The 13,244-nt window shown below is 35.3% G+C and overlaps 1 protein-coding gene across 1 annotated transcript; it reads right to left on the bottom strand.

Moving 5' to 3' along the window:
- Positions 1-4,610: 4,610 nt before the first annotated feature.
- Positions 4,611-12,471, bottom strand: LOC127092015 (serine carboxypeptidase-like). Its single transcript, NM_001426956.1, has 9 exons — positions 12,061-12,471; positions 10,779-10,947; positions 8,333-8,452; positions 7,453-7,596; positions 7,198-7,351; positions 6,637-6,725; positions 5,801-6,059; positions 5,554-5,687; positions 4,611-5,076 (listed from the first exon to the last, which is right to left on the bottom strand). Exons 1-9 carry the CDS (start codon positions 12,366-12,368, stop codon positions 4,948-4,950), a joined length of 1,506 nt encoding a protein of 501 aa, NP_001413885.1. The 5' UTR covers positions 12,369-12,471; the 3' UTR covers positions 4,611-4,947.
- Positions 12,472-13,244: the final 773 nt, after the last annotated feature.

Raw genomic sequence — 13,244 nt, 5'->3', positions numbered from 1 at the left:
GATGCATGCTTGCATGGGCGTGTACAAGCCCATGAAGCTACTCAATTAAGTCCATAATTACATGTAATTGAGTCTGAAAGTGAATTGGAATGCAAGGCAAAAGTGTGCAGCTGTTTGAAGTTGATCTTTGCCAAATGATGATACCATGTTCAAGCCATGCGCAGACCACACAAACCTTATCAAAAATGGATGAATTTGGACTCTTTGGAAAGGTTAGGTCAAGAGGGACAACTCTTATGTTGAACACTTTTTCATTTGAAGCTTATATCATGATGAATTTTGAGGTGGAAGTTTGGAAATTTAAACATATCAAAAAAATTTCTAAGTGTCAAGCCATATGTTCACTTATTCCACCTTGGATAACTTTTTTATGTGAGCTTGAAATGAGAAAAGTTCCTTCATTAAAGTTGTAGCTATTTCAAAAACCTTAAAAATGGTCACAAATTTGACCTTGGATTTGGGATGAATGCGTTATGCATTTTTGAAGTTGAGGAAAATCACTTGTTCAATGGTATTGGTCCAAAATGACCTATAATGTATCCTCATATCACATGCTCATAAAAGTTGAATTAGCTCTTACTCCAAACATAAAAGTTGAATTAGACACCTTGAATTTGATTGTGCAACTTGGAAATATTTCATATCATTAAAATTGAGCAAGTTATGGCCTTGGGAAGTTGACCTCCAAATTAGGGTTTAGACAAAATGACCTATAATCTTTCAACATAAAAAATGACTTTCCAAGAAAAACTAGCTCTAGACCTCAACATGAAAGTTGTTTGTAATGTCATCTAGAGTAACTTTTCTCTTGGAATAATTTCCATATGATGAAAATTGTAGGATATAGGGTCTAGGGGACCCCGGTTTTGATCAGATGAATTTCTCTAGTCAACCACCATCAATCAACTTGCTAACTTGCAACTCTCTTGACTTTTGGGACTCATGGGAGATCATATATGCATAATATGATGAAATTTTAAGTATCCCTTGAAATATTTGATCAATTGTTGAAGAAGCTTGTTGAAGAAGTTACACAAGATACCCAAAGGACTCATATATGATGCCTAGGGCCATTGTGTATCATTTCTTAGTTGAGCTCCTAGTAATGAGGGTCTTAAACCCTGGATGTGTGCTTGATAGATCAAAGGTGATCAAGTTCCCTACCTACAAAAGAGTTAGACAAATGCAACGACATATTTTTGGTATTTTGGTTAGTAAAGATGATAAAATACAAAGTATGATACAATCACATGGTGCTTGGTGTTCTCTCCCAAAACAAACCCAATGAATGATGGGGTAAGGAGGATGCCAAGGTATGATACCAATGCTAATTCATATGATGAGATAACATGAGGGGTCTTAGGGTCAAAATTGGGGTCTTACAATTACCCACTATGACTCTCTTGTGGCTATATCTGACCAAATTAAGAATAGTTATAAAATTAATGTTCTTTGCATGAACATTTAGCTCGCACCACGGGGCTCTAGTAAAACTTGCATGGGATACACAAATTTTAGAACCAATGGGCTTGTCATCCTTAGAGGACCAGAGCGAGCAGTAGCAATCAAGAATTACAGGAAGCCATGGAAGAGTTACTTTCTATGTAAAGTATTGTACTTTGTACCAAAGAAGTTTCTCACATCCCATCATCCTCACCAACTATCTGTTGCTAGCGCCACTTTATTGTTGCATATGAAGTGACCTTCATACAACGTTAACATTAAGGATAATACAATTTCACCCTCCAACGGATCTATTTATTACTATATAAAGAGGTCTTTGAAGATTAAAAAAGTAGAAACACCGAACAAATATCAACGCTTACACTTAAAAAGAATTCCTAAAAAGAGAAAATTAAAAAGAAGTATTTCTCACACTTATACACTTAGAACAACCTTATTTAAATATCTTTGTTAAGTGTAACATTTGATTTAAACTTGTATCTTCTTAGTTGAAGCATCTTATAATACAAAACTTATTATCTTAACCTTTGGTTAATTTCCTTGAGAGACTAAGTTTAGTCATAATTCTCAAAAAGCCTTAGATAATTAATCTTTGATCATTTTTTCCTTGAGAGACTTGGGTATAGTCAGAATTTATCAAGAAGTCTTAGACTGTGTGTCTTTGAGTTTGTTGTTATCAGATTTATTATTGGACTAAGTCCTTATTGAAGGAGAAATCACTCAGGCGTGTGGAATGGACGTAGCTTCATTTAACAGCGAATCGGGATAAAAAATACTTGTGTTCATATATTTATCATTATCTTTGTTGTTTCATATATTGGGTGAAAAAAATTTAAATCCATAAACGTGATTCAAACCCCCTATTTCTTGTGTTTCTTGCACCTTCAGAAGTCGCGGTGGCGGTGGGCGGCACTGCGCCGCGATGACGGAAGCTGGCGACCGTTTCTGCACCGCGGGTCAATGGCGGAGGGTGTGATCCACATTGGAGGAGGTGCCCCGCGGAGGAGGCGATGTCATATGATCGCGAGTCGGCAACGTCGTCGTACGACCGCGAGTCGATGACTACGATGTTTCGGTCATGGGTCGACATGTGTTGGTGAATTTCATTCTTTATTTATGAGTCAGGGTTTTAGGGTGTTATAGTAAACCTAGCTTGTCATAATTTAAGTATAGATAATATCACATTGGCTACCCTAGTCCCTTAACACGTGTCAAACACCATGATCCACCATCGATACCCTATTAAGAACAAGTATGCAGTGATCTGAGACACCATTTATTAGCTCGTCATCATATAATGAAAATGGGGCCTCTTGTTGGCCGATGCGTTTTTAGGAAGTGAAATCCTCATAAGGTCCCCCCTCGAGAGAAAACATTAGCTCTTGTCGAAAGGTGGTAGGTTGTTGTCAATGAAGAGAGACCGCATAAGATTGTATTTCATACTATTATGGTGTAATTTTATGGATAAACTTTTCCAACTGATACACAATTGCTCGTTGGTGCAAGCCACTGTAAAAATGTCGTCCCACCAATTGAACGCTCTTTTGAGTGGTGGACGGAGGATCAGAGTGAGGGTTATACTTGGACTTCTTTCCATCTTCATAGAAGTTTGGTCCCATTGCGCATAACTGTTGGGGTTGCTACTGGAACATATTATCTTAGTACGAGGTGAAGAAAAAAGAATGCCATTCACAACGATTCCCACAAATGGCGCCAATAATATGATATGGACCTGGAGAAACTGGTACCAAACTTAATTATCTTGGTAAGACAATGAGCTCCAATAACTACTTGTTTGTTAATGCTTTGGTTGGCGTCAGGGGGTAGTACCTACAAAGTCTCTAATTCCCAAATTCGTAATTGGATGAGTTAGGGAGGAATATTTTAGACTTCAAAGAGTGTGTATCTTAATTCAAATGTTTGTCCCCCTTTTAAAGGTGGACTCTAAGATTTTTCGTGGATCTAAAACCTTCATGCGTAGGGTAGGTGTTAGAGTAATACACCCTATGTATTTCTCATACCTTATAAAAACTCATAATTACCCTTTTAAAAATTATCTTTCGAACGCAACCTTATTTTCAATTAGTTTTATTAAGATTTGTCAAGAAATTATCTTTCTGACAATATCCGAAAATCATCTTCCAAATAAACTCCTTTAACTTTTTTAGAGTGAATTCAAATGAATAACAAAGGGGTTTTCGGGTGATCGGAAGTTATCTGTGTGCAGTCACACCACTTATTACAACAGATTAAACAGTACACAGTAGTTTGATCATTTAACAAATGATTAGCATAAAAAGAAGTTAATAAGATGATACCACTATAAAAGACAAATCCCTACATGAAAACTGCTCCAATTTTTGACAGTTTTTTTTAATATATAGTTAGTTTTTCAGGTTTCTAAAGGATCTGTTTACTGCGATTTTTTTTATAATAGGTAGTTAACTAGCTAATAAGAACAAGAAGATGAGTCATTTTGATGAAAAACTTAAAATAAAACACTAAGATAATGTATACTTTTGATATTTTCATTATTTTTGAAAATTTAAGATAAATACTCACTTCGATATTTCCCTTTCTCCATCTTATAAAATAAAACTAATAAAAAATGTTAACATAAAAAAATTGTTTTTCACAAAACAAAAACACTAAACAAAATAGTCTTTAGGAAAAAAGATTAATATGTTAGGTGTCTTAATTCAACGAATAAATCTCATTTATTCCATGCTTAGGCCCGACCTTTAATATGTGCAAGAAGTGATATAGCTCTGGCCCCCAAATTTTAAGACACACAATTTTTTTTAATTACTACAATTATACATTTTACACTTATTTTTTAAAAAAGAGGTGTTAAATCATAATATTTTCAAAACCTATTTTACATCTGTTAAAATAGGTGTAAAAACACATTTTCTTTTCAAAACCGATTTTATCAAAAATTTGATATAAACTCATATTCTTTTTTATGCCTATTTTTTAAATTAGATCGGGCCCGGATTGATTGGACCGGCCATACTTCAATGTAACAATAACATGAGAAGGGAGAAATAAGAAATATCCCTCCGCAAAAAATGTGATTTTATAGAAAGAGATTAATGGAGATTTAAAAGTAACCACAAAATGTTGACTTCTCTTTTATCATCAAGCGGGCCTACTTTATTACCGTAATTTAAAAGTAATTAAAAAATGTTAGAATTCTCATTAGCAATTTGTATAAAACTAGTTACACTAAAACTGTGCCACTTTTCTCGTGGAGAAAACCAAAATAAACATGTAAGTAACAAATAAGAACAAGTAGTAAGTTTCTTACATGATAGGAGTTTTTGGTAATTGTCAATTTAGAGATTATACGAGTTTGAGATGATATTACATGCCAGTGCCATACATACTATCTACTGGGCAGTGTATACACTTCCACTCCAATTCCATTTCATTTTTGTTTCCTTTTGCTAGATTAATGAGGCGACAAAGTAACAAAAGGGCTCACATGTCAGCAACCAATTTTTCCTCGCCATCTATGGATTCGGCAAGGGTTCCCCGAGTCCACTGCTTAAGCATCTCTAATGCAGCCTTGGGCTGGTCCATTGGAACCATGTGACCCGCATCATGGACCTGTTTTTTTTACACATAGAAGTCTTAACTGAATTAATCATTTTCCAGTGAAAGCAAGAAAGGATTTAGTAGATATAAGAAAAACCAAGTTTGTATTTGGTTATGGCAATAAAGTAAGCAATTTATCTCTGTATAACATAAGCATTCAGCAGTGTGAGTCACTCCTAATTTTAACATTCTGTCCAAGTCTTTAACAGAAAAAGCAGTTAGAATCCTTTCTGCTGTTATAACCATTAATGATTTGGAAACAATGTTGAAATTGGGGTAGCACTGTTGAATGTCTTGTTGTTACAGGTGCTGATTAAAAGTTAGTGGTATTTTGCAGATAGAGTTATGTTGAAGGAGGCAATCTATAGTTTACCCTGTTTTTCATGTAAAGTGTGACTTATTCGATATAGTATTGGTAGTTTTCAGTTTCTCTACATAAACATGTGTCTAAATGTGTATGTGTGCAGGAAGAGAGAGCACAATGGAGACCTTAAGAAAACTCAGAGGACCATAGCTCTTCAATAATCCAGCTTGTGATCCATTAACAACAAAAGGAACATCAGACGAAGCTACAAATTCTTTCTGACCAGACCATTTCATGGCATGAACCCATCTTGAATTACCTACTCATTGAAATCATACCACAAGGAAAAGGTCACTCCATTATTCAAAAGATTATAAGATGAAATATTAAACTTCTCAACAGATCTTATATATATCCAGTGTAAATACTTACCAAGCCAGTTGCATATCAAATCATATTCCCCAGCATAAATAAGTAAATTGATTCCATCCTCAAGAAGGAGAGGAATACCAACTTCCAGATTCCTCATCCAGTCCACCAACATAGCCATATAAACTTCAGTGCTACAAGAAACAAAACGAATTTTGCCAACCCCTAGTGAATCCCGAACCGATTCTTGGTTCAGGAACTTCTCCATGTTTGAGAAATCATAACAGAGGCTCCCCTCACACTTCTTTCTGATATCATAGTACTGCAACAAAAGTATATAAACTGGTAAAACTTACCAAAAAAACACCAATACAAGATTGCAACTTCCATAAATATCAAGATATGGGTTTCCTCGAACCTATCGACACAGCAGTATTAAAGGCATTCTTAACATTTGTGATAAAACCTCTTAATTAAAAACCACTGGGGTTTAACGCAAGTGGTTGGTCCGCAATGTATGATTGTTGTAGACTCCGGAGTACCGAGCTCAATTCCTACTAATTAAAAAAACTCCTAGTCAAAATAACCTCTATTGAGGAGTTAAAGGAGGTGGTATAAAAACAGACTTCGGGTTTGGAAAATGATCAATATCATGTGCACTTAGTCTTGGGAGTACATATTAATAAAATTTAAAATTGTTCATAATCATGGTAGTCTGATTCCTTATAACTATCCACATGGTATATGGTATTTTATCATCTCCTTTTTCAAAAAATTGATTGAACTGGATATCTTTAATTAAGCCTCCTTCTCAGTAAGCTTTCATGTAGGCCCTATGTCAAGAAAAAAGTACTAATGAGGTGTCAACTACACAGAAGAGGAAGAAATTGTGTACCCACATTTACACCTCCGGCATGTAACATGATGTCACTGAATATGAGATTACAGGCTACATTTGCAGTCAGGCAGGAAACCTTACCATTGGTCCCTGAAAGGATTTAAACAAATATTAAAGAGAAATGTAGAAGCCCACCAGCAGAAGACTCCAAACAAGGGAAGAAGCATTAAATCAAATTCTAAAATTCATTACTCAATAGTAGTTTTATGATTCAATTATTTATCCCATTCTGTTCAGTTTGTAAAGTCCCTCAGGACGCATCAAGCATAACCTTAAAGTTTACACGATCATTGGAAATCAACAAACCAGTGCTCTAACTATAAACTGTCATAACTGAAATCACAAAAGAATTTCATAAACTTTCCAGTGATTTAGAATCAGATTTGACAATCCACATTTAATGCCAATTACATATACTGGTACATTATATTCAAGATATATGTGTAGTTTAAATATATAATGTACAGTTATAGCACGTAGTCAGAAACACAGTGGCAGGTGGATTTCAAATGACAAAAAATACAATATTCTTGGGAAAAAAGTTATGCCACATGTAAATTACCACATAGCTTTATTGCCAATTCACAGGCTGGAACCAATACTTTGCCAAGGAGGTCATGTGTAGTCTGTGTAATTATGCCCATGTCTAGTGCATAATCTGGGTAAGCTTTATACTGAATTGCAGGATTAGTAAGCCCATTACCAATGGCCAATCCCTGTTCAAACCATTAAAACAAGATACACTAATAATTTTCCTTTCAATTCTTTCACCTAATAAAAGTCAGAACATTTCACCATATAATGTAACATGACAAACCTTCAAATTTATATGAATTCCTTCATTAGCTTGGTTTCCCTGATGGATACGAGAGGCTAAAGCAGGAATATAGTGCCCGGCATACGATTCACCTGTAATAAAAAAATCATTCTTTGCATATTGGGGATGCTCTACAAAGAAGGCCTGGGGAAAATAGAAATGAAAAAACTGTTAAGATGCTATTGTGGTCTTTTATATTATTTTTGCTAATAAGTATTATGAATTGACATATTTATTACCCTTCCTTCGTTGTACTGAGATATAAATAAAAAACCTGAACCCATATTTGGGTATGAAGTCCATAATTTTTTACTTTAAATTGGTAACAATAGCCGCTTTCTTAATTTGTTTTTATGTCAGTCATGCCGACCTAATTCCATCTTTCTGCATATTACATTTGTCAGATTCTTCATGAGACCTGAGGTTTGTGGATCTATGTGACAAAGAGTAGGGATGGGCTTCAAAGTCAATTAAACCATTTTGACAACCGAGCAGGATGTGGATCCTGAGATCGCCAATCATTGCCGGTGTCTCAATGGCTGCAAGATCAAAATGGTCACTATTGATAACAACTGGCGAGACAGATATGATGGTGCATAGTTAGTTGCTGAGGAATTTTTATCTTTATACAAGCTTACTAGTGCTAACCTTCTGTTTACCTTTTCCTATGTGTTGGCTTGACGGTTTTGCTTCACATGATTATTATATGGTTGTTACTTGTAATTTTGTAAAGCATCCATCCTTATTTTAAACACGAGAATGACATAATACATCACAGTACATAGATATCCACCACAAAAATAATAAATGTTTGGCTATAAATGAATAATGCACTTAAATTCTAGAATTTATATTCAGCTTCTTTAGTAGCCACATGTACCTGCAAAAAGTCATACAGGTCATTGCTAACACCCTTTTCATTATGACGAATGTCACGCAAATCAGTACTGTAGCTAAAGCCGGTTCCAGTTGGTTGATCAACATACAAAAGGTTTGACACCTACAAGATTGGATTTGGAAACAAACTTTAATGCTCATAAATAATTATCAGAGAAAATGTACAATACAGAAAGCAATTATCAAGGTAACATAATACAACAACATCAACCAAGCCTTATTTCACTATGTGAGATCAACTACATGAATCAAACGAATATTTCTGTCCAACTCATTAATCTCGAGATCTTTCTTACTAGTTTCTCTAATAGCTTTTCTAGATCTTCCTCTACCAACGGTTTGACTACCCTTCATCTGATCAACTCTCTTTATTACAGAATCCACATGTCTTCTCTCTACATTCTCAAACCACATAAGTCTAATTTCCACCATTTTTCTACTATAGGTTCTACCCCAACTCTCTCTCTAATGTTGTTGACACCTCTAATCTTATGCCGTTTAGCATTACCAAACATCCAATGCAATATCATCATCTCAGTTACACTTTTAAATTATTTTCGTGTTGGTTCTTTACAACACAATGTTCAGTACAACATTGTTGGTCTTACAATTGTCTGATAAAATTTTCCTTCAGTTTGATCGGTACTTTCGTATTGCATGAAACATTTGACGTTCTCCTCTATTTCAACCACACAACTTGAATTTGATGGTTTACATCTCCTATTTCACTGTCATATTGTACTATGACCCAAGATGTTTAAGCCGTATAATTTGATGCATGTCATGGTCTCCAGCTTTCACCTCTAAGCTAACCATGTTTCGCCTTTTGCTAAAAGTACATTCCATCTACTTTATCTTGTTTATGCTCAGGGGGAAAACATATGCTTCTAAGTCTCGTCCCCAAGTCTCCAATCTCCCATTTAATTCTTCCCTCGACTCGTCAAGTAGGACTACATCATCTGAAAAAGAACATACGTCTCGGTGCTAGCTCTTAGATATATTCCGTAAGTACATCCAAAAATAAAGTAAAAAGATAAGGGTTTAGGGTTGAACCTTGGTCCAACTCTATTTTTATGGGAATATTGTTTGTATCTCCCTTGTGTCCTTACACTAGTCGAGAGTCCTTCATACATATTCTTGATAGCTTGAATATAGACAATCCTAATCTCTTTATTCTCTAGGACTTTCAACAAAATCTCTCTGGAATATACTCTATCATATGCTTTCTCCAAATCAATGAAAACTAAATGCAATTCATTTTTATCCATCTGATACCGCTCCATGAAAACACTCGCAGAAAACTCCACATCTTTCAGAAGATGTCACATCTTTCAGAAGATGTGGAGCATGACAAACAGCTAGTGGTAGCTAAAATTACATTAGTAGTGCTATACTGAAAGAAAACCTTCAAAACTAGTTACCAAAGACAAAGAGATCGCACTAAGAGCATTTACATGGCAGCAAATAACAACATACATACAAGTAAATTCAACAAGAAACATGATATTGTTTAAAAGAGGTATTGCTTATTAAATTGTTTCTCGTTAACATAATTACCTTATAAAGATTCATTATGGTAACAGGCAATGGGTAAACCAGTTTCAATGTAATATCTCAGGGAAGAAGGGAGGCCATGTCCACATATTCCTTTTTAAATTGACAGTCTATAAGCCAAAAGACCAACAATATGAACTTGCTTATTACCTGAACAGCACCACTTCCTATTCACAGTTTAGGCAGCAATTCGTGAGTTTAATTCACAGGGGTATGTCTCGTTCAGGGCACTGGTTTCTTTAGGATTATGCAAAAGACATTGCACCAATGAGATATTCTTATCAAATTGTGGAAGGGTGTAATGGTAAGAAATCCTTAGTTAGAGTGTTTTTCTTGACTCCACGGTCTCTCTATCTCCCCCTTTAAAAGTTGTATTGCATTCATAGTTTTCATATAGCCGTGTATACTATGATTTCTAATTCTGTTAAGATCTGAGCTATAAGCATGTGAATTACCAGCCCTTTTTCTTTTACTCAAACTGACTCATTTATCTAGCACTCTAAATAAGAAAGATGGGAGAAGATTGGTTCTGCCCTATTTTTGGAGCAGGCTTTGATGATCTGTTACAAAGGTCTTGGTAAAAATAAGCTAGCCATAATTTAGTGCTGGTGTAAAGTTTATGCATGTATTTGTCCACTTGGTTGGTGTAGAAAACAAATCTTTAAATGCATCTATTTTCCATTGAAATGCTTGGGGGAGGTACTGTGTTATGGTTCCTTTGCTATATTCTACTTATGTTTATTTCAAAGGTGTTTCCATTTCTGACGTGCAAAGATCATACAGACATGCCATTTCTGTTATACTTCCTTCTTTCCTCAACCATTATAATTTGTAGTATATCAAAATAAAAATAAAAAAGTGTGAAATTAGGTTACCTTGTCCCAACCATACTCATTCCACACAAGAGACAAATTGTGATTAATTTTGAAAGGGCCATTTTCATAAAACAAAGCCAATTCACTGCTACAGCCAGGACCTCCAGTCAACCAAATCACAACAGGATCTTCCTTGCGGTTGCGTGATTCAAAGAAAAAGTAAAACATCCTGCCACACTAACAAAACGTAAGGAAACATTATAAAAACGTGCTAATCATTTAATTTTGCAATCAACTAACAGATTAGTGTAAAAACTACAACACATTACATGAAGAACACATATTACATTTCATGCAATGCAATTTTAAAAGCACACATTATGATATAGACAAATATTTATAGTTTACAGAATTGATATAATTGTATAGTAGGGCAATGTTGTTTATGATGGAAAGAATTTTCAAAAAAGGAAAAAGAATCACATTTTTTTTCAGATATTGCACAGAAATATAAAACTGAAAAAATTAATCTTCCACTAGAGATGAAAACAGGTCAAGTCGCTTTTCAAAAGTCTATAGCATAGCCTACATCAAGCCTAAACTAATGCATGTTCATACTTTTTGAATCAAGCCTAAGAATTGTGGTTGGCCTAATTCAACCCACTTATAAGCACATGTTCAGACTATGTATTGTCCGATGCGGAACTCCTAACACACTCTCTCATTCAGAATTGAACATTTCGAACGTGAAAATAAATGGTAAGTGGCCCGATAGCGAAAACCTGATGGCAGGTGGTCCACTAGTTTAATCTTAAGCGAGGCTCTTGATACCATGCTATGAATCATAGTATCATGGAAAGAGAGAGAGAGAGAGAAATTGTGAAACTATGTGTATTTATGATAATGAAAATATTACAATATGAGAAAAAAAAATATTACAATTGACAACTCTTAATCTATTTATAGTTACTAATAGACTAGTAACTAATTCTCGCTAATAGCTAGTATTTTTCTATATCTCTAACTTTAAAATATAACTTTAAATAGCCTTTCAGATCATGTTGGATTTCTCTGATTATTTTTCCCCTTTCAGATAATAGATTATGAATTTAGGCACTATACACTCACTCACTCACTCACTCATCCAGTAAAATTGTTTACTCTTGCTTAATTTAACAAATTATATTGTAGGGTATATGATATAACATAGATGAATGAAGAAATTAGGGTGAAAATTGTTAGAGAATCGGGTATGATAATCCTGGATAACTTCGAAGAATCGTGTTCGTACACTAAAATCACCAACAAAAATCAGGATGGAATGAAGAGAGAAGAAAAGAACCTTGCGGCATGGGAATGTTGAATGGGATAATAACCGGCATAATGACCAAAATCCTCAACGGAAACATCATCATCGTCATCGCCAACAAGATTAGGAAACTTGAGGCGCTTCTCAACGATTTTGCCACTGAAATCTAATGAAGATGAATTTGCAGCAGCAACGATGTTGAGGTTGACTTCCGGGAACAAATTAAGGTCTCTCACTAGCTTCTTAGCTTCTAGCGTGAGGCGAAGATCGGCGGCGGCGGGAGAAGCAATTGATGAGCAGAAGTAAAGGAAGAGGAAGATTGACGTGGAAGAAAGCCCCATTTTGTAACGTATGGCAGATAGATACTGCACTGCACTTGATCATATGCTACTACGCTGTGCTGTAGTTATATTGTTTAGTTATCTCTCATCTTCGATTTTTTTTTTAAAATATTCATGTATTTCAAAAATAAAAATCGAAAATAATCAATAATTTCAAAAAATATCAAAATAATCAGATTTTGAAGAGGATACGCCACATGAATTGGTGCATCCCTAATATATTAAGAGGAGGCATCAGTAGCATTCTCATGAGGAGACGCCAATGTTCCTGGCGCCTAAGTGTTTTTTGTGGTGTATGCGCCAATTCATCTGGCGTATACACCCCTTGTATTTTTTTTATTTTTTTTATAAATAAAAAATAGTAATAGAAATAAATAAATTTATTGATAATGTAATAATTGGTTACATTGGACTGACAATAAACTAATGACCAGTCCGATTATAACGTCCCCTTGTTCCATATTTAGATGCGATAGTTTGTCTCCGAGGTCTCCCACGATTTTTTGAGGTGTTTGAGGTCTTTGTGTGCTAACCTGATCGAGCGATGGCTGGTGGGAAGGTCCGACGGAAGTTCCAGCGGTATTTGACAGATGTGTCATCATTTGTTCCCAATATTCGGAGGGGCTCTGGCCAACAACGCTTCCGTAATGGAGTTCGGTGTCCATGTCATCGTAGTTAGGTCGTTGGGGTTGGATGAATTGGGGACGGTATAGTTGTCCAAATTGGGTCATTGAGTCGTTTTGGAAACGAAACAATGGTTCTTGGGGCGTACTATAATTAAACAAATGGTTCCTCTTGGTGCCTGTATGTGATTCTTCACATGCAAGGAAAAGACGTCCTTCCTCTTGGCGCCTTAGTGTAGGGCAATAGGAAGGG

The sequence above is a fragment of the Lathyrus oleraceus genome, chromosome 6 (assembly GCF_024323335.1).
Source record: "Lathyrus oleraceus cultivar Zhongwan6 chromosome 6, CAAS_Psat_ZW6_1.0, whole genome shotgun sequence".
Classification (NCBI taxonomy): Eukaryota; Viridiplantae; Streptophyta; class Magnoliopsida; order Fabales; family Fabaceae; genus Lathyrus; species Lathyrus oleraceus.
The sequence above is the reverse complement of the archived record's forward strand: the minus strand, read 5'-3'. Positions and strand labels throughout refer to the sequence as shown.

Coding starts and splice junctions, on each gene's coding strand:
- LOC127092015 (NM_001426956.1), bottom strand. CDS start 12,368: ATGGGGCTTTCTTCCACGTCAATCTTCCTCTTCCTTTACTTCTGCTCA. Junction 8,453..10,778: donor ATGAGTATGGTTGGGACAAG/GTAACCTAATTT, acceptor CCAATCTTGTAG/GTGTCAAACCTTTTGTATGT. Junction 5,077..5,553: donor GTCCTCTGAGTTTTCTTAAG/GTCTCCATTGTG, acceptor TAAAAAAAACAG/GTCCATGATGCGGGTCACAT.